The sequence below is a fragment of the Anser cygnoides genome, chromosome 2 (genome assembly GCF_040182565.1).
Source record: "Anser cygnoides isolate HZ-2024a breed goose chromosome 2, Taihu_goose_T2T_genome, whole genome shotgun sequence".
Classification (NCBI taxonomy): domain Eukaryota; kingdom Metazoa; phylum Chordata; class Aves; order Anseriformes; family Anatidae; genus Anser; species Anser cygnoides.
In genome coordinates this window covers 130,363,103-130,390,807 of record NC_089874.1, presented here as the reverse complement: position 1 = coordinate 130,390,807, position 27,705 = coordinate 130,363,103, and the positions used below count along the sequence as shown (strand labels likewise).

Below are 27,705 nucleotides of genomic sequence, written 5' to 3'. Positions count from 1 at the left end.
CGGTGCCTCCTTCAGACTGCCTAGATTTTGTTGGATCTGTGTGAAGCAACGGGTCTACCTGAGAATTGTTTACAGAGGGATTACAGCCTAATTTGCAGCTTCAGTATGTGTAAATTAGCTAGCAGTTTATGATCCTGCCAACGGTAGTGGTAACAGCAGTCTTGTGATACAACGTGCATCGTCATTCTGTAGAGATCAGTGACAAACATCTGAAGAAAAGTAGTGCCTATGTTCATTGATTTTTAAGCAGTCGTCTTCCTAGATGCTTACTTACCTAACATTTGAGTCTGTAGAGCAAGTGAAAACCTTGGTGTGACACTTAAATCGTTAAACCACTGCAGATGCAAGTAAAGGGTAAGAGTAGGTCAAGTCATTCCTGGTTCCTTGGCCTTCCAGCTTTTTCATGCAGCGTAGTTTCAGATTTTAGCCACAAGTAGGCAATGACATTTACAGCTGTAAGATACAGCTGGGGCATTGGGGAAGGATGGTACAACGTAACTCTAAGGAGACAGGTTATGAAATTCTACCTTACAGCAACTTGCCAACAATACTAAAAAATACACTTGCTGTTAGTTCTCAGGCTCAAAATACTAACACATTTCCAGGGACACCATGGTCAGTAGAAGCTGTGGCTGAATGTTGTGGGTTGTTTTTTTTTTTTTGGTTCCAAGCCTATTTTTTTTAGAAAATAAAGCTGAACAATGTTATTGTTTTATGGTCAAATACAGTTTAAAATTAGCACGGTAGTTACATCAACAGTTGAAATTTTTAAAGTTGACCCTCTATGGTACTGCTTAAGGCAGTGAATTATAGTATCAGATGAAACAAGAAGAGACGTGTTTGTTGGTATTATCATTCATATTTGTATGTCTGTATAGAGATAGATATCACATGTTTGTATCTTCATATATGGGAAGAGGTTTTTTTATTGTCTTATGACAATGCTGTAGCATTTCATTATATGAGAGTATTAATAAACCTTATCTCGATCATTTAAAGCTTTCTAAAATTTCTGCTGTTGATGGAGATGATGCAGCTACTATCTGATATGGTAAATCGAATTACTCAAGTCAGCATTGTACAAGTCTGTTGCATCTGCCTTCTGTAAACTGCCCTCCATATCCTATTAAAATATCTTTGCCTTAACATTAAAGTTAAAAAATCAGGGTAAATGTCAGCTTTCTAGCACTAGTACCAGAAGCTTTTCCCTTAATGGATTTGTAATGATAAAGAAATTGTTCTTACCTGCAAGACTGTACAAAATTCCAACTAAATATCTTTGATACTTTCTCAGGACCAATTCAGTCTGAATCTTCGTTTCCTCATTATCTGTTTTCTCTTTAGAAGAAAGTGGCATTGATTTTATTGCAGTAGTAGAAAGAAAAATCTGACAAGTAAACAGCAGCATGTCAATTGTCCTCATTTTAATGCCCTTCTGGGCAACAGTAATCGCTTCCACTTCTGTCTGCAGAGTAGTGAAAAACCTCAGTTATAAATTAATTAAATATTTTTGAGCTTTCCATATTTATTAAGACAAAATATTAGTAAGAAAAAATGCGGCATAGGCAGGCTATTTGTACTTGTATAAAATTCTGTACCAAAAAAGGTTGATTCTACTTCTGAGTCTAACACTCAAATAACAATGTGGAGAGCCACAATTATGCTGCTGAAATGTAATTCTGGGTCATAATCAAAATTAGAATTAGATTTATTATTTTTAAATGAAATTTAAAAAAAAAAAAGATGCAGAACCAGAGCCAGATTGTTAGAAGTAGCAGTGAAGTGTACCTTGCCAGCTTCCAAGCTCCAGCATGTCATTACAACACTAGGGCTATCCCAGATATAATTAAGGATAAAATGTAGTCATTTATGTTCATAAAATATTAATATATATCTGTGCAATGTCTGTTTAATAAAGAAAAAAATTACAGTATGGCCATATTTTTGCAGTATTTACAGAATATGTCATATCAGTGTTTTTGTGCTCATGTTTCTATTTGTTCTTCTCCATATGCTGAGTTTTTTAAAATAATCATGTTTCTAGATTCAGCACCCTTACAAGCAGCGTAGCAGTAGGTATCCAGGATACAGAGAATGAGAAAGAAACTAAGAAAGTTGTTGGTTTGTGTCAGCAGCCATCTGTTAAAACAAAACCCTTCCACTTGGTAGAATTTTCTACCAACACAAAATAGTGATGTTGTCAAACCTATTTAGTATTATATAATAAAGAAATTACACTTGGCAAGTGCAATTGCATGTTAACATTGAAACACAACTCAGCTGAGGAGGTGATATGGTAAAACAGTAATCAATAGATGATTGACATAAACATAACCAAAATACTATGCATACACAAAGGAGATTGAATACCAAAGCAAATTAAGCTTTGAACTACATCTAAAACTTTAGGTATTTCACAGATATGTTCTCAAAAATTCATCATGGAATTTGATACTTGATATTTAGTTCTCTGGAGAATCTCTGAAGAATTTAATCCATGCTCCAGTTAAAGCTGGGTAAAATCAGATATTTTACATGCAGATTATTCATACTTCTGTACGAATATTCAGAGTCAAAATAGCTTAAAAAAAAGGCAAGTACTGGGTGGGTGAGAGATTTCATTTTTTTGTCTCTTTTAAAGAAATTTAATAGGGATTAGAATGAAATGATTTTAGAAAGCAAGCTGTCTTGTATTTTCTAGGCATGGGGTACCACGCACCTTTCTTTGCTTTTCAGATACCAGGCACTGGAGTACGTATCTTGTCAAATTGAAAATGTCTTTTGAGAATACAAGAAAAAAAAATGGTCTGCAGTAGTAGTTTGATTATTGGTTCAGATGAAGCTTTACATATGCACAAATATACATGACTTCTCATATCAAATACCATGTTGGTGCTCTTTATAGATATATATATTTTAAATACAAAAATAATTATGACTGCTATAAGAATGTAGTTGGGTAAGGTAGTGTGTAATATTCTGTTTATTACTACCTCATCTTTCTTACATACTGCAGCACAAATGAAAGGCAAAAAAAAGTGGGAAAGGCTTCACGTTTCTGATTTGTGTCATAATACTGCAGAATGTAAATAGAAAAATAGTATTACTTACTGTATTTTCCTATGTCACATCAGCCTTCCAAATTTTGATGGCTGTCAAATAGCTTGAATACTGTATTCTCTTTCTTTAAATTTGTGTTCAGCTGTTTCTCAAGCAAAGGACCTACTCCCCAGGGAGCTTTTCAATGGATAAGGTGGCAGTGAAGATAGCGTTATATTTTCCTGTGACTCTTACTTCAGAAATGATAGCTAGAATAAACTGTAGCTGGTTTTGTACTGCCAATATTTTAGGTAGCTAGAGCACTATGTTTATGATACCGGGTATACCAAGAAGAGTTCATAAAAAGTGTTATATACCAGGGGTTTGTTGTTAGTGTTTTGTAATTTTCCTCCATTCAAATGCATTGAAAAACTTTATAGACAACATTCAATTGTACAACAGGGCTTTGTAACGGTGATCTTCAGGTGGGCCTTTGTATCAGGACAATTTAGTAGATTGTCAAGTATGTCCTGACAAGGAGAGCTCTGCAGTTGAGCGAAGTGCAGGTTAACAGGATGTTTACCAGTCCCACTTGCTCCTGTGAGCAGCTGGAGGCAAGAGCTGTGGGCATCCTGCTCCCTCCTTGCCACCGCCCTTCTTTCCCTACCTTGCTGATCACCATAAAAAAATGTCGAGGGAGTCCTGCTTTTGAGATTTCTTTTGACGTTTCTTCCGTGGACAGAAGTATTCAAAAAAAGCTTACGATTATAGGTATTGTGTTTTAGCTGTCAAAATAAACTACTGCAGCTTGGAAAGTGAAAGCTTTGGTAAGGGGAAAAATGATTTATAAGAAAAACAAGTAACAAAAAGTATTTTATATACTGTGTCATGTACTGTCATGTTTTTTTCCTTCCATTCCAAGTTTCCAAGAACAGAATTGACAACATATTGTTGTCAGTAGCATATTGAATGTAGACTGGTAGGTCTTCTACAACTTCCTAAAATTAATTTCTGCTTCTTACTTTAAAAGGTACATACCAGGGACAATGGACAGGAGGGATGCGACATGGGTATGGTGTACGTCAGAGCGTACCCTATGGCATGGCAACTGTGATCCGTTCACCCCTCCGAACATCTCTAGCTTCACTTCGAAGCGAGCAGAGCAATGGCACCGTTCTGCATGACATCACTGCAGACAGCCCGGCTGGAACAAGAGGCGGTTTTGTGCTCAATTTTCACAGCGATGTAGAAGCCATGGGCATTAAGAAAAAAGGAGGCTTATTCAGAAGAGGATCCCTTCTTGGTAGTATAAAACTTAGAAAATCTGAATCTAGATCATCAATATCTAGCAAACGGAGTTCCGTCAGGAGTGATGCTGCTATGAGCAGAATTAGTTCTAGTGATGCCAACTCTACAATTAGTTTTGGAGATGGTGACTGTGATTATTGCCCTATGGAAGACCATGTTGATGCCACCACGACAGAAACGTATATGGGTGAATGGAAGAATGACAAGCGCAGTGGTTTTGGTGTTAGTGAGCGTTCAAATGGTATGAAATATGAAGGAGAATGGCTAAATAACAGGAGGCACGGATATGGATGTACCATGTTTCCAGATGGCACCAAAGAAGAGGGAAAATACAAAAATAATGTTTTGGTTCGTGGAATAAGAAAGCAACTTATACCAATACGAAACACAAAAACTAGAGAAAAGGTGGATAGAGCAATAGAGGGTGCACAGCGAGCAGCTGCCATGGCAAGAACCAAAGTGGAAATTGCAACTTCAAGGTATGTTATTACAAAATATATTTGCTCATCACTGAATTTTCAGGAAAAAAAATGTTATAATATGCGAGCTCTTACTGTTGACAAAATGCTCAAAAGTGCAAGGGATTTAAATGTTGTCTTTCAGTTTCATATGGGTAACTATTGACTTCAGTTAAACTATATGTATAAAACTCAGAACTTCAACTCATTTGGGTAAAGATTTTCATATATGTTCCATAATATACCATGAAAGTAAATTTCCACAGCTTATACATTCCTGACTTAAGAGCTGCTACAGTACGTCTTTAAACCTGCATGAAAAATAAAAATGGTGAGGAAATGCAGAGAATTATTTGGGGGATGTGAGGTGATGATGGAATATTTTCCCATAAGCATGCTCCAGTTACTCTTATTGTGTTGATGATTTTTGGGGTATCATCTGAGACTCCGAAATTTTTCATTTGACTCTGGGCATTTTAAAATGTGTGTGAGAGGCTGTGATATGAACAGTGTAAGAATAATGGTTGAGGCTCTTGTGCTTAGAGACTGTTGATTCAGTTGCCAGAACTGCTGGCAACTGCTTCTGCTAAGAAAGGTTTGTGTAAGGATTCTTTAATTTTGCAATGTAGTTTTCCTGCAGCCTGAATTCATCTGGGTCTTGTGACCACTACTTCACGTAGCAGTGGTCTTCTCCCCCTGTCAAGTGTTTGAGATGGAAGGGAGAAGTGTAAGGGTATTAGTAGTAGGGGAAAAAAAAAAGTCATTTCCTCTTTGAACTCCTAACCAACAATCAAGCAGAGTTGTCTGAAATGGAATTGTTAGAAATTAAATCAGTGTAGACAATTTTAATAGGTTTTACTATGAAGTCTGAGAGCTCTTTAAAAAGCTATTTAATTTTTAATGTCTTCAAACAAGTTTCTGTGGCAGTTTCTCTGGTTTTAGTCTGTTTCCTCGGGCAGGCTTTTCTTGAAATATGTTGTGAACCAAAAAAAGAAACCAGAAATGTGCATGAAAGAAAATCTTCCTGCTATTTTAGAAGGAGGCTGTCACATTACACTTACAGCTGAACAACTGATTCCTGATTTAGTGTGGTCAGTAGTGTATGTTCAGTGACTATCCTTTTTCTGGCAGTCGTGAAGAGTACAGAAAGACTGAGAACTACGTACGTGGGAAAGCTGGAATATGTGGATGGCTTATAGCAAAAGGTAGTTGAGACATAAACACGAAGAGTTTAGTGTACTATTAAAGAAGTTTTACAAGCACTGGCCACCTAAGTAACTAGAGGGTAGCATATACTCTATTGCTTCTATAAATATATGTAAGGCATTACATGACAGCATACCGCATTAGTGAAGCAGAGCAATAGCAGCTAACTTTAAGTTCCTGGATCCCATTCATGTTTTGTCAGTATGTAAGCCCTAGTTCTGAAAAATGGGTGATGGAACATGTGAATAGGGTTAGTTACCAATTTGAGGTCTCGGACTGTTTTTTTTAAATAGTTTTAAGTAACAAGGTACAGTATATACACTTCCGTTTTAAGAAGGGCTATGTCTCTGTATTTTGTTTGCTGTTCCTTATTCTCTTAAATTTTGAGTGAAGGGTAGAGTTCAGACTGCTTCTTTTGGAACAGTTCATGAAAATAGTGTTTATTTCTTGAAAAGATGTTCCTGAAATTGGAACAACAGAAGGCATCTGTGGTAGTGCACCTGACTATGGGCTGCTCCTTTGGTTTTTCTCTTGAGAATTTCTCAGACACAGTCCTGTGACTACCAGGTATCAAGATTGCAGACAAAGGTTTCCTTTCTCGTAGCAGCCTTTACACTAACTGTATTGGCATCGAGTCAAAAGCAAAGTGACCTGACACCTCATCAGGCAACATCAGGCATAAAGATAACATTAACTTCACTTGTGAGTGCATGTGGGACTGATCTAGTAGGGATGATGTGACACTTCCCATCTCACAAGTTTTCAGAATTCCCTTTAGGATCAACCAGTGGGAGCAAGTCCATGGCATTATGTGAATTAGGGGACTGGCATACTGGCAGAGTCAATAGTACTGACTGTCCAAGAGTCGGATAATCTAAAAGAGATGCTGAAAGAGCATTGAGGAAGAAACTTCAAACGGTTGCCAAATTCTAGACCGATCATATTGGTACTGCTTCAGGATGAGAGAGCTTGCTTCTGTTATATGGAAACTTGAGGCCCAGTATTGGTTTGTGGCTGTGTTAGTTTAACAGACTGATAAAAATGAAGTACTTTTGCTTTATGGTGAAATTACCTGATTACAGGTGCAGGATATTGCCCCTGGGAACTTACTGCGAACATAACTTCTGCAAAATCTCACTATGCTGAAAGCCTGGTGATGGGAATAGAGCAGTCATACTTACACATTAATGTGACTACTGATTAGGAAAAGTCTCATAAACTTCAGCTATACCCACTCTCTTAGCCGTCCTTAGAGCTGAAGAAGCAATATATTAATCCCTCAGACAGTAGCTTTCCTGTAGTGTCTTGGATGAATGTGAGTATGGTGGTCTTATCTGTTTCCTAATGACCAGTATTATAGGCAAAAAAAATCCAGGAGTGTCTTTTTTTTTCCATTTCTCTGTCGTGTAATAAAGGTATAAAGGTGGTTTTGCCCATATGACCTGTAAAACCTTTCGTTTCTGACCTCACCAGCAATGAGTGTTGCTGTAGACTTCCATTCCATTACTGTAACGACACACACACACAGAGTCCAGATTTGTATTCCAAACAGCCAGAAACCCAGACTCTCAGTAGTCAGATACTTTCCTTTTCAATGCAATTTCAAGTTGTGTGCTGTTCCTCCTGTACTGTTCATTCCCTAAATGTTTGCTGAGCCAAATGAAACCAGACTCCATACTCCTCTTCATAGCTCCCTGCTGGTCATGACAGGTTTGGCTGATAGTTTGACCCGTGACAGATGTCCACACAGTCATCAACAAGACCAACCACTGTTTTGCTTTATATTCTTGATGTCCTTTTATGTCTAAAAGTCCTCAATAATCTGTGCAGTCAACCTTTATCTATCATGATAGTTTGGTTTACAAAGGAAAATCTAAGAGTTGGTTAAATGTAGCTTCTCTGAGCCTGAATTTACAGTGGTACAGAAAACTTTAGTATCAGGGAATTAGTTACCAGCCTCTTTTACACAGATCTATATCCAAAACAGGTTATACATTAGCAATGAATAAAAATGCTTCTAATTTGGTAGCGCATCTTAGAAGTCTTGATTTTGTTATAGTTTTACTAGCTATGATTAAGGCATAAATACAAAATCCCAGAGTTTGAAGAATTATAGAAGCCTGTTAGATATTTGTCACTTTCAAGATATTAAAAGGCTTTTCTGTGTGTGTGTGTGTGTGTGTAATGATAGGCAGGGATTAGGTCAAATTAATCTTTAACCCATTTGTGCTAAAAGCAGTCAGGTTTACTCTAGCTGTCTTTTGGGGGCTTGTTCTCTGAAAGGAAAAGCTACCTTCCAGAAACTTTTAATGAATTCTTTTCTACGTTTATTTCAAGCACAAGTGAAATGCTTCAAAAGCTAGAAGATATACGTTGCCTTCTGGAAGATGTTAAAAATCCCCAAAGTCCACTGAAACAAGAGTCAAACAGAAATTTGTTTCAAGGATACCAAATACTTCTCTGAATAGGAATTTTGAACTTCCTTTTTATGGCTACGATGTGCCTTATTTAAAGGAGATAGGCCTCTGCAGTTCAATATGAAAGACTGGATTTTCTTTAAGCTTTATTTTTGCTTACTGGAATTATATTAGGGCATTTCTTTCCTGGTATTAGCATCCCTTAAGTTCTCATTAGAAGAGTAAATTTAGTATATTATATTAACTTTGCCTTCATCATTACTTACGATGGTATAAATGATAACATTTTTGGAATTCAGTTTGGGAATTTGATTATAAACTTACCTTCTAATACTCAGTATCGCTGGGTGGTTTTAAATGTGTGAGTCTTGAGTATGTAGTGCTGGAAACAGAAGGAATCATGTTTGTTTACTTACAACCCTTCATATGCCAGATTCTTTCTAGGAAAGTCAGTATTATGGGTTTAGAACTGAGAGCTGAACCAATTTTTTTCTCCTTTCTGATTTTTACTAGCTAATGCTCAACTATAAATTTTCATTTTAGTGTTGCTTCTCTGAGGAAAAAGAAACTTTGCAAGGACACAGAGGGACAAGATGAAATGACAATAAAAGAAATAGTGTGTGATGATAGTGTGTGGAGGGAAAGGGAGAAGGAAGTCAAAAAAAATAAAATGTTTCCTTCTTGATCTTTTCCTTATACTCCATTGATCTTTCAGCTCATAAAACAAGCAGGCCAATTAATTTTATCTTTTTTATAATTCTGTTTTCCACAGAAACTAAACACTTCTAAAACTCTTTCAAAATTCTGGAATACTTTACTAATTTGTACTGTCACAAGATGCTGTGAGAACTTTTGCCCACGTGAAAAGTTACATTGTCATGGTTTTTCATTGCATAAGCACCTGAGGTTTCAGTCAGGGAGAATGGTGCCTTTGTGTTAGGCACTGTACGAATAAATTACCCTGTGCAGAGACCTTGCAGTCTGGGAAAATGGCAGTGCCCAACAAATGGAAAGAAACTGGCAGGATTGTGAAAAGTCCTGAGATCAAGATAACAGTAAAATTAATATCTTACAGCTAATAATATAGGGCAAAATCTCCTTGTCAATTAGCTGTCTGGGCTTAGATAGCCATGCCTTGCAAGCATCCTGTAAAGGTTAGCTTTTAAGGGGAGTGCTGAAGGGGGATTAAGCGGTGTCTTCTGCAGTGATTTCTTTTTCAGAGCAGCTCTTTTAGTCAGCTCAATTTTATTTTTAACATGTTTGTGTCCAAGTCTGCAGATGCCATGGCTTAGTTACAGCCTTTATTTTCCTAAATAAACCAATGAAATTCTAGATCCGATCTGGTGCCGTGGGCAGTGGCAGCCACCTCTGCTTTGTGGGGCTGCTGCTAAGCAGCCTCAGGATGGCAGAAAGGCCGCAGGAGGACAGTGCAGGAGGGCTGGCTCGCGAGCAGAGACCTGGCACAACGATTTGGGGTTCCATTATGTGTGGGGTCATAGCGGCCTCCTGGAGTCAGTAGCTGGCTTGTGTAATTTTCAGTCTTGAAGATAGTTGAGAGACCCTGGCCTGGCACTGCACCAGCCAGGCCTGGGCTCTTAGTGTTGGCTTGAAGATGCTGGGCCGTACCAGCTCCGAACTGCGCCTCTCGCTGGTCTGCCCCACAGCACTTGTATAAGAAATCCACAGTTATATTTCTCAGATCCTTAATTCTGAGTAAGTTTCAGTATGCTGTGCTGCATGTGGTGGGTTTGTTTGAAGCATGTGGAGTCGTCAGGAGTAGTTCAGTATGTGGTTCCTTCATTGTGTTTGCTGCCTTGCATGACCAGTACTCTCTGCTTGACCTGAACAGATCATGATTTCCAGGGAGAGCTGGAATTAGGTGCATGGGTCCTATAGTTTGTGTCTATGCTAGATGGCAGCTGCCAGTCCTTCCAGCTGGCACTGAACGATGTGCACTGTGCACAGCTTTCCGTTCTGGGTTTAGCTGACTCTACCATAAAGCTTTGTTTACCCAAGAAACTGAACGGGGCACTTGCAAGACTAGTCCCTTGCACATCATTGAGATGTTTTCCTTATTATATCTGAAATACGAACATCATGTTTAGGCACAGGATCCAAGAAATACCAAATGTATTTATATGACTTCTTGCATTAGTGCAAAGTTGCCTCAGGTTCAAAACAAATTCAATTTTAATCATTTTACTACATAATCTATTTGAAGATAACAAAATACTGTGGTAAAACTTAAAATAAGTCTTCAGCTACTATGGATAGTAATTTTAATGTTGATTCTGAATCCTTTAGAGGAAACTATATGTTCCTGTGGGATCCTATGGGAGTTATACCCATAACTTCAGTGGGGCACATTTTCACTCAGATTTCAAAAACAACTCACCGGTAAAAGAATATAGTCTTGGACCATTCCTCAGTTATTAGTTGGAGTATGAATAATACATCTGTTTGAAATAACAAATTGTATAAACATCGCTACACAGATTTGCTTTCTTAATATTTAATGCAGTAAGATTACATGGCTGAAAATATACAAAATTACTCCTGTACTATCACTCAGCTTGAAATTTAAGAAGGCCTCAAGTATTTAAATTTTTGATCAAAGTACTTATATTAGAATACACCTACTTACAGCTGTAAGTCTGAATAAGGATATTAAAAGAAAAAATAAAAGGCCTGCTTTGATTTCAGTGTGAAAGCAAACAAGCATTCCTTAATACCTTCAGGAATACTTTTAAAACAGCAATTGAAGTGCAATCACTTCTGGAGTATGGCCAATCTTACTTTGTGTTTGTATTAGACATAGACTTTGTTACCCCAGAGTTGCTTTTCTAACTTGCTTAAAATCTGGAGGTTGATAGTTTAAAATTGAAAGTATTCTCTGCTTTCAAAACATAAACAAACCAACACTCTGTGCACCACTGCTTTTAAAATAAGCATGAAAGGAAGTTTTTTTCTTTTTTTTTTTTTTTTTAAATATACAAACCTTTTTGAAACGCTTCTTTGTGTAGAGGGTTAAGGATTTTTTCCCCTGGTGTCCAAAATACCTTATTTAGGAGCTGAAAGAATCTTTACAGCGGCAATCCAGCAGATGTATGTGAAAACACTGCTTTTTTTGATGATACTGAGACATACTAGTAAAAGATCAATATTTTTCCTGTAAACAAAGAATTAGATGAGCTATTATGCTGACTCTTGCCTTAGTTGTTACATAGCATTTCAGTTTTGATCTGTATTACGACAGTTGTTCAAAAGCTAAGCCGCAAACAGCATCTGTCTCTACTGACTTGCAGGGGAGTTTCTGTGATGGAAATAAATCTCCGTTTAAAAAAAACAAAATCTGTAGGGTTTGTAGTGGTCAGTCATATGTGAACCAGAGTGTAAAGCTATTAGACTCATGTTATTAATTGCTATAAAAATATTCTCATAAACAAAGATATTTCATATTTTTGCTAGTACAACTGCATACATATGGCTAGTAGTACTAGTGTGAGCTTCAGAAATGTATTTGATGTTTTGATCAAAGACTAAACCAATTACTATAGAAACTTCTCAGCTTCTTCAAAGAAATAAGAAAATGTGCTTTTAACTGTAACGTTGTTGATCGGTGTTCTACACAGAATGATTTTCAGTGAAGAACTACAGTAGAAAAAGTCATTTAAATGATTTAGTTATTGCTTCCTATGTTGATCTTATAGTATATCTTCCAAATAACAATTGATTAATTTCATGAAAACTGGTGTAATTCATTGAGTGACGCTGTTTGTTTGAATAGTAATTTATCAGTGATACATACTATGATTTCTGTTCTTTTTTCACTGGCAGTTAATACCTTTTCTGTATTCTACATCTAATAGAAATTGGTATATATTTTCATATACTAACTTGCCTTCTTTTTCCTACCCGTTGGTACATTGTTACACGTTCTTCATTATTCTGCAGTTCTCTGCTCTCATTGTCAAAGTCCAAGGTGGCAGAGAAAATCTTTGTAGCTAGTATCCAGGAGCAAATTTGTCCTGTATGAGCATGTCTCCCCTCAAAACCATTTAAACTTCTAACATCTGCAACAAAACGTTGATTATTCTTGTTGCCCTCCTTAGATGTTTCTTCAGTTCTATATAGATGTAGTATCCCAAGAGCTCGTTCCTGAGCTCACCACAGTACCCAATGCTTTACAGAATCACAGACTCACTGAGTGGTTTGGGTTGGAAGGGACCTTAAGGATCACCTACTTCCAGCTCCCCTGCCATGGGCAGGGACACCTCCCACTAGACCAGGTTGCTCAAAGCCCCATCCAATCTGGCCTTGAACACCTCCAGGGATCGTGCAGTTATGTATGAGGTTAGAGTTGTTCTGCCTTGCACTTCACTCTTACACTGAAATTGAACTTCATTTACCATTTAAGAGTGATTAACAAGCTTTGTGTAGCTCTTTGCAGTTCTCCCTTGTACTTCCCTAACAGTGTTGTTCACAGATTCTGTCATTTAGCTTTTCACACCTTTTCCCAGACTTTCTATGAATGTAATGGGTTCTCAGCTCAGGGCCCTATGGATATCCAGTGATCAACCTTCCCATTGAGAAAACAGTTGTTTAATCTGGTATTTATTGTATTCTGTTGAATACAATATTTATTGTAGTTCTGTTGAACTAATTTTTTATTTACTCAAGTATTTCCCCTTGTTTTCTCCTGTATTCCTCCATTTAGGCTCCAGAGAGTTTCTGGTGAGGAAAGTGCTATATTTTGGTCCTGCTACGTTAAAAGCAGAGATTGATGGGAAGTGATGGTATTACCACATTGTATTTGAAAGCCAGGAATTTTCTTATTAGCATCTGGCTAATATGAAATCAGTTAAATGTGAATTTCCTGTTCTCGTCTTCTAGGAGTTTAAAAAGAAAAGCATGTATTTCTCTTTTCTCTTATCACTCTGAATCTCGTAGGCTGCTATTTAGGCTTTAGTTACCTTCCTACTACAGTATGGCACCCGCACTTTACACTCATATCAGTTTATTGGCATGTGTAAGATGAAAGGACATTTTGCTGCTGCTTCTGCTTTACTTTCTGATTTGGGGGTAGATCATTCCAGACATCTTCTCTCTCTGAGTTTTTAGACCATTTCAGAAAAAAAAAAAAAGTATATTGGAAAAATATAAATATATAAAGTATATTAAAGCTATGCAAAAGGACTTAAAATGCAAATGTGGAAAGAGACAAGACTCAAAGATGTTCACTGCTGAGGTGGTCTCCTGGCTCATGTGGACGTGCATGATGGCTGCTTATTTGAGATTATTTGCTTATTGGGAGCTAAGGTTTTATGACTGTCACAGTTAGAAACTTCACTGTCACAAGGAGAGAAATACAACTAATACATCGTAGTTATGACAAACTCAAATAGCTTCGTAGGAATTGGCTCTGTGTATATTCAACACAAGTTCACTTTTTACGCTCTCTCACAGGCATCGATGATGTCAATTGTATAAACATTTTAGGAATATATTGGCACTTATCAGTTCTACAAGTATCAACAGAACAGATAAGCTAGTGACCTATTCTGATACTCCAAAATGTTTGATTTTTATAGATATGTTGAAGCAATTGGTGATGGTTTCTGTTGAAGAGGCTTTTCCTTTCTTCTCATGGTGGCTATAGGCCTTGTGCAAAACCGATGCCTGTTGGGCATGTCTGATGTTTACAGGCATGTAGAGTGTCTTAATGGTGTGGTTTACAATTAGGGTTTGATCGTTTTGTATTCACAATTGATACCGAATTACCAGAAAAATTTATACTGGGTGTCTCACTATTTTAGGCAATATTTATATTGTGCCGTATCAGTGAAGAATCTTTTTTTTTTTTCCTAATGTAGAAATTATACCTTTTTCAGAAAAAGGCTTTATTTAAAGACTGAAATGGGACAAAAGAAAATTAATCTACACACAGAATTCAGATCACACCACCTGCAGAAAATATAGTCATATTACTTGGTCACAGCTCACCTCTATAAAAACTATAATGTGCTATGCTCTTGTTATGAAGATACTGAGCGTTTTCCTCTCCAAGTCTGTATCTGTGATATGCATAGATATGATGTGTTTCTGATGGACAAACTGCTTAGTGGAGCTTCTGCTAGCCTTTGTTAGCAGGTTTAAAAAAGTAGATAGCATTTGGCTTTTAGCCCTGCTGGGTCTCTGGACAGTAATTGCAGCGAGCAATCAGACAAAATGATGGTTCTAGTAAATTCATGAAGGAGCTGGTCCTAAATTTGATGTGATGTTTTCTTCGTATTTTAGTTGATCAGAATAAATGGTTTTTAGCAGTTCACTGTAAGTTCCAGCTTTCAGACATAATAGATACTCAATTTCAGTTTGTTTGCCCTTTGAATTTATGATGATTGAAAAGCTATAAAAGTGGTCTTGAGGTCTGTGTAATTGTTGAGTTGGGAGTTAATAACTGCTGACAGATACAGTATCTGCGTAACAAGACGAACTTTGGCTCTGGACCTGTGGTGAGTGGACAGTACAAAGATGTCTCTTTCAAGAAGTTCAGAATATATAGATAGGTAAGCGTTCTGAAATCTCTGACACTCTTTTTACACCTCGATTTTCTGTTTCTAGCAAAGATAAGATTAGACTGGAATCCTTTCCGTATGGAGCACTGATAAATTTTGCACAAGTAAAAAAAGAAAAAAATGTGCTTTGGTGTTTGAGTAGGCATTGTGCAAGTGTTGGTCTGGCAAAACCTGAGAGCTGGCTTCCTCACAGAGGCAGCCCTTCCGTTTATTTGGTATTTCACAACAGATTTAATCAGCTGTTTGTAATAATACAGGCATTTTTGGTCAGCAGTTCAAAGAATATCCTTACTGATGTTCTCAGAGGCCAGTCTGAGAAAAGTCAGCTACAACTGTCCTCGGGAGCCTTGCTTGCTTATTCAAGGCCTTTAACAATTCAGGGAATTCTGTTCTGCTTTCAATAAATCTCAACATGAAAAAGATACTTTTCTCTGGAAAAGAAAATGAATTTGTCTTGAAAATATCCATCCTGGTACGTGAAAATGCATACCCAAGTCAATGTATGACTTCGCACTGCTTAATTCAATAGATAGTTCTGGTTTTGCACAGAAATACGCTTTGCCAGAAATAAGGTGGCAGTATCCTCTTGGATTATCTGCTTTTCAACGCTCACTGTTAAACTTTAAACCACTTGATATCATCCGTCTGACCCTGAAGTGGTTTATTGTCTCTTCCTCAATAAAACTAGCATGTTCGAGGTGTTCTGATCTTCTTTCCCTCTGTTCTTTGGCACTAAATTATCTCATTTTGCAAGTGGAAGTTTCAAGGGACATGGAAATTGAATTTGCTTAGGTGTAAGGCAGCTGAGGAAGCAAGCCTTTTCTAGGCAACTTTGATTTTCCTATCTATTAATAAATTAAACTTTGGAACAGATTAAATATAACCTTTAGCAGTTAAGTCCACTGTATTTTCTTTCAGATAACATTTGAGGAGTGTGTTGACTCAGGCCAGTACTTTCAAGAATATTTACTGGTTAGAAAAAAATTGTTTTGGTGTGCTTTGCCCCTCCTGTTATCATGCTTTGAGATCAAGTATATTTGGTTCCTACCAAGATGACAATAAACTGAAACATAAGGGAGAATTAATTCTGGAAATGAAGAGTAAGATTCTGTTAATATCCCCACTATTAAGCATTGTAAGTCTAACTTTTCTTGGTTTTCGTAGTGATATTGTTCTGTGGCAGATTTAAAGCGTGATATAAAGCGCTTATTATGTAATATAATAATTTCACAGTGTGACGACAGTGTAGTAAAAAGGAACTGAGGGGAAAAAGATGGAACTCTTGGATTTTAGGTATTTTTAAAATATCTTTGGATCTTTCTGTAGCTGGTTTACTGACAGTTCTCCAAAAAGTACTCTTTTTTATTTGTTTTCCAGAAATAGAAACTGGTTGAGGATTCACATGTACCGTGAATTCCGGATGCTGCTCTGAAATTGTCTATACAGTTAATTTCCTATTTGATTGGTTATCTTGAGGTGTTATTGTTTTGGTTTGCATTATGAGATTGCTGGCGTGGGGAAATTTTGTGAGAGCTTTTCGTCTTTGTTTTAGCTCTTCTATTCACTTTTTATGTATAAAAGTCACCCATTTCCCAATCACTAAGAATGGATCACTAGGCTACTTAGGAATGGATGCTGTTAATAAGAATATCAAACTTTTATTATTATTTTCTATACCAACTACATTCCTTGTTAATATCCCTGTGTTTTGACCCTGTTATTGCTATCAGTGTAATGCGTTTTCTTCTCTTGGAAAGAAATGCATTAGATGGATTAGCAAATACTAAAAATATCTTTGCTTAACCACCAAATTATATAACCATCCGATTTCTGTTGGCTGCTGGTCTCATGCTGTGGTGCATTTTAGAAATCTGTATTTTACATCACACCAAGTGAAAGAAAGTTACTGATTTACATCAGATCTTCTTTTAGAGTTTTAAATGTCTTATTTCTTTTTTTTTATGTTATTTTTAATTCAAATAGTTAAAAGTAGAATTTACTGAAGGCTTCTGATACCTACTATCAGTTCAAAATTTCAAAATGCTGCTGCTTTCATATGCTATGTTCCTTCTTATTTTGGTCACGTTAGTGCACAGTGTTTGGTACTTTCTTTGGATTTGTGGTTTATTTTTGCTTGGGGATATTTTTTAATGGAACAAGAATTTAGATCAGACCTACTGTCGAGGGCCATGGAAATAAGCTGAGTCACTTTCTAGAAAGATCTTTACAAATACAAGAGAAGATTTGGTCAACATGACCAGCTTTAGTGGTCGTGTCGTCTTTCTTCTGCACTTACTATATCATACGAGTGAAAGGATTTTATGGAGTTAATCTGTTCTAGAGGCCTATATAAGGAGAGAACATGAAGACAATGATTAATTTTCCATAAGAGTAAATATTTTTTTTAATTTCATGATTTTCCTCTAAATTTCCCTTAAAGATCTGAAGTGACTTATCTCTTAGTAATAATCTATTCCAATACTTGACGGCATAAAGTAGTAGATAGGTGCTTACTTATAACTCAAATTTCTTTGCATTGGTGAATAAAGAGAAAAAAGACTCAGTTTAAAAGGGTAGGTAATTGATGTTCATCAAAAATGTTTGTAATGAGATAACTTTATAGACTGCTATTTTCTCTATTTTTCCTTTGCTGCAAAAAACTTGTGTTGTCTTACAGTGGAAGTGCTGCATATGAGCACATTGCCTAGGGTAGGGCAGCAAGATTTTGTTCTTTGTGAATGTGACAAGACAAGTCAGCTTGTATCCTAAGGTCAACAAAGTGTCACCTTCGTCTGCAGCTACATCCGTTCCTGCTGTTTGTTTTTCTATTGTGTGGCTCTAATGAAGAAGAAAAAAAAAAAAAACCAAATGCATGAGAAAAGGAAATGATGTCATTAGAGCGATCCCTTTGCATGTTAGGGAAAAGACTACACACAGCCTGCCTCATGAAGGGCATGAGAACATCCTGAAAGGTATTTGGCACCTTTTGTTGAAATATTCTGATAGATCCCATTAACTTTCTCAGCGTTGCTCTGAAACAATGCCTACGGATGGAGGCTGAGCACCAGACCTATTCTTCCTTTATTTGGTGCCAAAAAATTGAGTTACCATACTATACAACATCACCTTAAAGCTAATATTGTTTATGTGCTGCTTCTGGAGTGGTATGTACACAAAGCATTCAAACTTTCCTCAGCAAGCTTTTTTGTGCTTTCATCCATGATATTCTTCACAAGTGAGTGGGAGAAGCCTGGATTTCTCAAGACCTTCTTAGGAGACCCTTCTTAGAGACCATCTCTGCAGCCATGTGTCCAGTAGAGTAAGAGTAGAGAGCTGAAGTTACTACTATTTGTTTCTGGTTGAACAACTTTCTATCGCTTTACTGCTCTCACTCCATTCTCTTTGGAGTATTTGTCCCACTTGTTAATGCTAATCTTTTCAGCTGTACAGTCTCAGGGGCCTGTCCACTGTATCCATTTGAAATAGCTGAAATGATGGAGCCTTGGAGTCTACTTGTCACCTTGCAAATGCCGTATTTATAATAAGGATAATATACACGCTGATAATAACAAGAGCAATGAGAAGATGATTTTCTACAAGTTTTTGGAACCCAGTGGTTTTGTTTAAATCCAAAAATATTGAATTCAAATGCAGTGTTCTGGTAAGTGATTTACCTCTGCACTGTGATTTACCAGGGAAAAAATCACAGGCTTTTAGCCTTCCAGTCTCTAATTTCCTCTCAAAAGGAAATAACTTTTCTGTCCATGGGTGGTGGGAGTGTGTGCAGTTGTTGCTAGCCACTAGAGAGAATGTTATTGAGGCATTATGGGCGTCTCTTTCTACTGATGCAACATGGCTTAATATTTATACTGAAAAAAATATTCACAGATTTTTATAAGTCAATGAAAACCTGAATTGAGAGGTGAACCTAGTGAATTCAAATAGTGAAGTAGTGAGTTCAAGCACCAGCATTTTAAAGTGGAAAACATGTTTCTTCAACAGAAAAAAAAAAAAACACACACCAAGAGAAGATGGGAATGAATCAAATGATAGTATTTCTAAGTGAAAGCAGGAGAGATTCAATAGGGGGGATCCTTGCCGCGCAGAGGAGTGTATTAATATTCTTAATGCAATAATTTTTTTTTCTTATTAAATTGATGTAAAAAAATACAATCAGAATTGAAAAGAACTTTGTGGAATTTTAAAATGAAAGGACTCAAATGTTTCCATATAATAATGCAAAATAACTACATTTTCATAACCTCTCAGGACACTTTAAAATGTACTTGCAGTCTGTTACGCAAAAAATGGTGAGACTGTGGTAGTAACATAGGCTGTTTCTTTTGCTGCTTTTTATTGTACCTTTCAGTCTGTAGGAATGTGCTGACTTCACGTACATGATCAGCTGCTCATCATTGCTGTTACTAAGCTAATTCTGAGGAGAGAAGCCTACAGCTTGCTGTTCAGCAGGTGCAGGGGAAAGAGTTGGTCAAGAGGTTTCAAAAAATTCACCTTACTTTTAAAATGGTGCTTGTGATGTCTGTGACTCTCCTTAGGAGCAGACACGGTTTTCTAAAGTGTTAATGAAAGAACAGATAAATGGCTTAGAGTCCATTTACACGGTAGGTTTAGAGGATGTAAGCATGAGCTGAGCCTGTCAGGCTTTTAGTTTGCTCTTCACATAATCCATTGGTGCAACTACTAAATGTTGTCCCTGCTGACATCAACAGCAAAACTCACAGTGATTCCACTGACACCAGGTTATCCCTGACAAAACAGTGCTCTTTGTGAGCTGCATGTTTTGAGAGGCGATGAGTTGCATGTACAGAGACAGTCCAGTTAATACAAAAAAACTTCAGGTTCTCAGCTTGCTCTTAGATGCCCACTCTTCACAATTCCCAGCAAGACTAAAATTTGGGGCTTATTTTGTGAATTGCAAAGGAAAAAGTAGAGCTTTCTGAAGTTTAGTCCTCTCTATTCCCAAACAATGAAGCTCCTGTAACAAATCAGTATGTCACGTTCTGCCTCCTGTTAGTCCTGCTGAATGCTGTGCTGCTCTGCACGCTGTCCCAAATAATTGTGTGATTTCAGTATGGTGCAGTTCAATACAGGTAAGGGGGACAGAATTTATTGTGGAAAGTCAGCTCAGTTGCTGAAGATATCCATATTTCTGGAAATTAGGGGGACTTTGCTTTGAAAAAATTAACTGAGGGTATAGTTTAGTTTTTACTGCTCTTATAGAGAGTCTGATTTCTGGATTTGCATCTTTGAGAAAAATGATTAATAGATTACATGGGTTTGCATTGGAAATAGCTAATTATACAGGTTGCTGCTGCTGCTTTTTGGAATGCAGCCATTTTTCTGTTGCAAAAGTCTTCAGCATACTAGTTAATCAGAAAAAAATAAAAATCTTAAGCCTGGTTTGTTTTCCTCAGCTTTGCTCATCCAGCAGATGTTTCTAGAAGGTCACCGAGGTCATGGTGCCCAGTTTCCCTGGCTAGGTGCGTGTACCGTGCCAGGTGGCTTATCGCATGTGCAAGAGGACTGAGGCTTCCGAGGAAGAGGAGGGTGCTGGAGCCACTCAGACAGCTGGCTCCCAGCTGGGTTTTTTTTCCCAAAGGGTCTTCAGCGGCGGGCCTGGAATGTGCTGCGAAATCCCGGTAGCGGCAGGCAGACAGCCATGTGATAGAGGAGGCAGCGGCAATGGGGAAGATTGTAATCGGGAGTGGGCTGCTGTTACTTCCCAAACAGTTCAGCCCGCAGCAGCCTGCCTGCGCGCTGCTCTTCCCCTGGTGTTCGTCTGGCCAGAAGCTGCTCGTGGCTTAGGATTGTTGGCCTGGCAAGCACCGTATGCGCTCAAGCAGGACATCAGTCCCGTGGATCTGGTTCACAGCAGATCGTGGTTACGTGAGTTTACTCTCCAAGCACGCCACAAACTCGAGCGTGACCTTTCAGCGCATTAGTTACGGGGAGGCACCATGTTGGAGATATGTGACCTGGCCACAAGGACTCCAGCACGCCTGTGCACTGCGGAGCAGGGGCATGCAGCGAGCGAGCGAGCTCGGTTCTCTCAGGGGCGGTGAATCTGTCGTGCTTTCACAGCACGGTGGAAAACCAGCCTTGCTTCTCTTGGCTGCGGCCAGCCAGGGCAGCCAGCTCAGGGCCAGGACTGTGCTGATAGAGCTGCCCAGCCTCCTCTTCTGCAGCACGCTAGCTCAGTGTTTCATTGTACGTTAGAGTCTTTAGTATGCGTATGTAGCTTGTGTATGTACTTTTCACATGTACAAAGGCAAGTACTGCCTAATCTAGACCACTTTAAGGATAAAACCTGATGTGTACTGGTGAACTACAACAGCGAAGGCCATTTAGGCTCTATTAAAAAGGTAGGCTGGGAACTGAGTGCTTTAGCTAGCATGATTAATAGCATTGTGCAGTACAGAGTGAGTTTTAATAGAATATATTATAGCTCCAAAGGAAGCGAAATTTTTGACATTCAATGGATCCCCTGTATTCAGGAGCTGACCTTTTGGCAGTAGCTGTGAAATAATATACAGCAGAATCTTGTTAATTCATGCTAATGACTTAAGAGACCCATCACGGATTACTTTATTTTACAAGTTAGCGAGTAAGTGAAACATGATGACAAAACTTCAGAGATGCATGCTTTCATAGCATGTTCTCTGCTAATTTATCTTGCTAATAGCAAGATACTTGTAAATATATTCATAATATACAAGTTAAAGAAGAGCAGTATCATCAATAAAAGCAAAAATGATGTCATTAAGTGACACTTTAATACAGCAGCCTGTTATTAAATATATTCAAAGAAACAGGACAAATCTTCCAGCTGTGAGAGTGTGAAGAAGACTGGTGAAGTAATTCTAGAGGTAACAGCTACTGGTTTTTAGGATTAGTAAAAATGTTCTCTTTTTATATATAGCATACCATAGAATAAATATAACCAAAATTACTTGGGAAAAGCGAGTTATCCTAACTAGCACAGAACTATTGTGCAGGTGTATATGTAGGTTAAAAAAAAACATATGAAGTTTTAATTTCAGGTTGAATTACTTTAGAGAGCTAAACTGCCGATTTATGCTCGATCTGAAAATAGTAATTCCCGAGCTATAGGCTCATTTGAAAGCCCTCTCATGCATTCCAGTAAGTTCCTTAGTCTTCAAAATACAGAGTACATATCTCCTATGTAAACATTTTTTTATGATCACATTTTCTTGTTCTAAATTGTGTTCCCATTTTAAATACTATTAAGAATGGAGTTGCACCACTGACAATGTGTTTTCAAATAAGACTTTTTTCAGCACACCTCAGAAAATGACACCGAGCTGTGTAACGTTTGTTATGATCTTACTAGAAGAAAGAGCAGGAGCCTCTCTGGCCTGGAAACATCACACGCGCTTGTTACTGCACATTGGTGTGTCAGCAGAGAAGTCTGCCTAAATAAGGCAATGCATGAGTAGAGCTTATCAGCATTTGACAGGAATATAGTCCACTAACAGCTGATAGAGAAGCCCATCTTTTCTGTGCTATCACCGGCTCTCTACGCTGCACGCAGATGTATGTTTATCGGCTGCTCTGCTGCTGATTGTGCTCAAAAAGTAGCCCTCTGCTTTTTCTTTTTATTGTCGTTTTATTCCAGCAGCCATGAAAGTGAGCTGAAACCCATAAAGCCAAAAGTGCTAATATTATATTTGTATTTAAATGTGTATATTTATTTGTATGTGGAGTCAGCTTTCAATGAGTAGAGAAGAGGTGTACTTATCCTTCTGTTTCTTCTCCCACCAAATAGTCTAGAGTGGGTGAATATTGTTTGCTAATGTAAATGAAAAATAGGAAACTTCATGTATTTGGGTGCCCTTATGGTACTACTGTATACTAAAAGACGTTTGTAAAAAAAAAAAAAAAAAAAAATTATCCATGACATTACAAAAGTCCTGACTGATTTTTGCCTTTCTCACTCTGAGGGACTGATCTCACTCCAATGAGCAGCTAAGCTCCCAGTAACCGTTCTGGGAATAATATTACACCTTGCATGTTCACAGGGTGCTTAAAAAAGAAAACAAAAATCCATGGTAAAACTCCCTTAGCATAGTTTCAGTATCAGTTTTCCTGGTAAATGGAGTGTGGTTGTCAGATTTTGCTCCTGTGTTATGAAGAGTTTGGCATTTGAAGATTTTATGAATGAAGTCACTAGGACAATAATTAATCTTTAAGATCTGATGGTACCTGGCCTGCTGTGGAATGTCACAAAGCAGTCAAACTTAGGACCTGCATATATTTTTTGATGGAGGGAATGAAAGTAAGTGTCTGTGTATGTGTGGCCTTTTTTTTCTTTTCATTAGGGATTTCAGAAAAATATCAGACACTACTTTCTTATCATTCCTTGTTATGCATTCAAATCAATGATTTGGGAATCCTTGTTATTTTTTTGCAAATCATTAAACTGTGAGGCTATACATGTTGAACTACTGACAGAAATTTCTGTTACCCAAAGTGATCAAGGCACTTTATGCTGAGTAGGTGTTTAAGACAATAGTGAAAAATGCCTTTCTCTTCTCCATAACGTACTGTTCATTTCTTGTTGCTCCTGACTATCTTCTCCTACCCTCTTCTCAAGTCAGGGAGGGAGGAGGGAACAGATGGATGGATAGATGGATGATGTACCTTCCCCCCCACCACCACTTTTTTTTAATTCATTGAACTGAGTTTATCTTTTCAAATAACACCTTTTACATCTTGACCTCAGATCTGTGCTCCACGTTGGTTTTTATGCTACCAAGAGTAGTCTTGATAAATTTAGAGTTAATTGAGTTAATTTTGATTTTACTGTAAATATAAAGTAGGCATAAACTTCTCAGTATAAAATCAGATCCAGTGTACTTCTGCCTTTTTAAGCACTGCATTGAGTATGATGAAAAAATATTCTAAAAACAACCAACTTTGGAAAAAGCAAATGGTGCTTGCTAGGCAAATACACTGTGTGCTCTTTCTGCTACCCAGTACTCTACTTTGTCAGGTCAGTATCTTGCCTATTTATACCTGTGTATCCCATCATTAGTGTCTTCCTGTTTTCAAAACAGCATTGTCAGTGTTCTCCTGCCTCTTGTCCTCCTCCATGAAGGATGCTAGCTGGATTGCTTGGCATCCTTCTGAGAGCGTTCAGAAAGTTCAAAGGTTGCTCTATGGGAGCCCCACGTTTTGTAAAAGTTGTTTGTTGCACTGTATGCAAAATGACACAGAGAAAAAAGACTAAAGCTTCTAAATTAGTTTAGGGAAGAGACCTCTGATAATTTAAGGTCAATCATAGTCCCAGGAAAGCAGAACAGATTAAAAATAAATAAATTATTTTTGGCTGTGTTTTTTTTTGTTGATTTTTTTTTTTTTTTTCCCTCCCTGTTATTTCTTCCCAATACTTAGAAGGAGGGCTCAGGTTTCTTTCCTTCCAAAATGACTTTCATGTCTGTCAGGACAAAGAAAAGACTAAAATCTTTGTTGGAATGCTTACCTGTTTACATTCCAGATGGGTGTTTGCTGGAGGTGATAATTTCTTGTGTGCCACAGCGGGTTGCAGAAGAATAAAATACACCAATGCCTGGTCAGGGGTGATAATCCTATTTGCCCAGCAGGCACTATTTGCTTTTTCCAAAGTTGGTTGTTTTCAGAATGCTTTTTCATCCTACCCAATGCAGTGCTTAAAAAAACAAACCCTGCAGTTTTAATTCAAATCCATCTTCTTCAGTTCAGTAGCCTGGCTTAACTGTCCTGATGGGAATTCACAATTCAGTAGCATTGCTGTACGCAATATAAGCAAGAGAGATACCTTTCTGTCTTCTGGATCCATCTATGATAGAGGTACCAAAAGAATCAGCAGTGGATTGGGATGCTTGCCAGCAGAGCACATGTGAAGGGCTCACAGCAGACCCGCGGCGTGGTGCTGTTTTCCATGTGTGTGAAAGCTCTTGCACATGGCTTCGTATGTAGCTCCATTCCAAAATAAGACCACTTCCCCAAAGGAAATAACGCTTTCATGCTGCTGGTTTGACATTTCTGTACCACTTCTCTCCCAAGATATTCAGTTACTTTTCTAGAATGTCTGCAAACCCCCACTACTGAGCTGGATGCAGTCTCATACACCTGCATGATCTGCATGGAAAGTGTGATGTGTCCATGGAGATACAGAAGCTGGGTAGCATTGCTTTTAAGTGCAGTGACTGTGCAGGCAAACATGGTAAAGCCCGTACAATTCTTTAGTAATTCAGGAATGCTTTCTTTCTAGCAATAGTATTAATAGGTTTTATCTTTTCAATTTCTAAAACTAAATTTTGCAAATATTTTAGTTGCTGCTACTATATTAATTATGCAGACTTACAAGTTAACACTTTTTTTACTTTATTTTCAAATCTATTTTTACCGTAGCCTTTATCAATATTTCATCATGTTGTTTTTACATGGCTTTGTAATAAAGGTTGTTTCACAAGGTGAAACAACAAAAATAACCCTCCAGGATTCTGCAAAACATGCTTTGAAGCACCTGAGTATCTTTTCATACATAGTGGCAATAGTTTGGAAAGCTTTGTAATATCGTGGAATTCAAACCTTACTCAATTGTACTTGAAATTTAAAGAACCTGTTCAATAGCTGTCTTCTTAATTACTAAACGACACAACATGATTGGATTTTGTAAAAGTTTAGTAATCATTTCTACACTGAAGTTTAAAAGAAGAATCACAGGTCAGGGGCTGTGCTTAGTAACAAACTTGCATGCTGTGTCGACTTCCAGTGTATTTCACGGCAGGTGTGTCTGGCACACATTAAGACTGACAGAGGAAAATCTTAACTTCACACTCTGGTGTGTTATAGAGATGCAGTCACTAGTTCTGTATTGAACAGTAACTGAAAAATAAATGATTCTGTGAAGGAAATTTTGTCATCTGAGATGATCTGCCTGGCCTACTCCTTGACCCCAATGAGACTATCAGCTTTTCTTTTTAATAACTACGTTGGAATTAAATATAAATGTCTTGACTAAAAAGTCAAAGAAGTACATCTGAAAACATCTAAGAATGATTTAATGTTTTAAAACCCACCAACAGCAACAAAAAACCCCACCACCAACAAAAAAATGCTTCAGTTCCTCTGCTAGGAAGATCAGAATTTGAAAATTATTGTCAGTGTGATGCTAATAACAATAAGAAAAAATGACAGCCATTGATCTTGGGAGGACATTTCTATGCTGAGATGAAGCACTTAACTACGCTATGATGAGCTATGTTTTCAGCATCTCATTAACGTCTTTTTCTGTACTTTTATGCAGCCAATTAGTTCTAAATTCAAAAGTTTTTAATTTAGAATGTGATTTTAACATTCCCGTCCTTTAAGTAGGATTTATCTTTTGTATCATGTTAATGAAGAGAAGTCCCATATGTCTAGTAGTTAATTTCTTCAAAATTTTCTTCATCTGGGCCCGTTATAAATGGACTGTCCCATTATTCCTGCAACTCCGGAAGCAGAGAGCCTGTGACATACAGAGGTGATTTCCTTAAAATAACCTAATTTGAAAGCTTTCATACTGAAATATATTTTAAAATATTATTATTTATTTCTAAAGCCCTAGTTCATATTCTTTTATCTCTTTGCAAAGAACAAATAAAAGAAATCTGACAGAAAATAAATCTCTTTCAATACCGCCTGCTCGGGTACATTATTGTCTCTGATGAAACAGGAGCCCGTGTCATACAATATAGGAACACAATTTTAAACTTCTAAGCTTTTGGCAGATGCAGTTTTCAGGTTGTAAACATAAATTCAGCTTTTAGGCAGCAAATTGCTATGTTGTGTAACCAGGCCTGAAACATGTAAGTGGAACATCACATTGCATATATTGCATACTGTGTCTTACAGTAAATGAGAGGGACAGGTCCTGAGATTTTACATTGAGGATATTAAAAAAAATAAATGCATAGGTTGGGCAATAAAGAAGCCAAGGTCTGTTTTCCTTGGGTAAATCTCTTCTAAAGATGAAATTGTTCCAGATTTGTAGTGACCTGTCCTCATATAAACTTCCATACTTTAAAATGCTTCCTCTTGTTCTGGTGATGCTGAATTTACCAGAAGAGATTCGGTTGCTTTTGTGATAAAAAGCATAAACTTGTACAAATAATTGGAATCCTTGCAGTAGTTTATGTTGAGGCAAACCTCCTGGTATTTTCCATATGGGCTATGGGAGTACCGAAACTTGGGTAGCTGTTTTAAGCGTATCTGGAAGAGACGTGAAGAACCCATTCCTCCTAAGAGAGCGATAGTTTTCTCTCCTTTGCTATGAAAAGTATGTGAGGTTTGTGAAGGTCATCTATAGTTCGCTAGTGCAGGGGGATACTTTTTCTATCCTATGCTCAAGTTACGATATACTAAGCAAATATTTATTAACAGCCCTTTCAGATGCAGTGCGATGCCAGCAGCTGCGCTCGACACAGACTGGGTGGCTAGGGAGCTCAGTCCTTCTGTCCCTCTCACAGGCAGTACCTTGGTTGTCTCCTTGTGTATGAACATAACATGTTCCCTCCTTGCTTCCATCCCTAGCATTAAGCCAAAAGTAAAGGCTGGGATGTTTCTGCTGGGTAGCAGCATTAGAATTGCAGGCTATTCCGCGGCTCATTCTTCCCCAGCATCTTTGAGCAATTTTTC

At 37.7% G+C, this 27,705-nt stretch overlaps 1 protein-coding gene across 5 annotated transcripts in view; it reads left to right on the top strand.

The window, feature by feature from the left end:
• The window catches only part of JPH1 (junctophilin 1), a 90,882-nt gene that overhangs the window by 2,956 nt on the left and 60,221 nt on the right, over positions 1–27,705 (top strand). For all 5 annotated transcript variants that reach the window (XM_048077035.2, XM_048077034.2, XM_048077032.2 and 2 more), the window contains exon 2: positions 4,070–4,826. In XM_048077035.2, the coding sequence (XP_047932992.1) occupies positions 4,070–4,826 (757 nt within the window). The remainder of the gene's footprint in view (positions 1–4,069; positions 4,827–27,705) is intronic.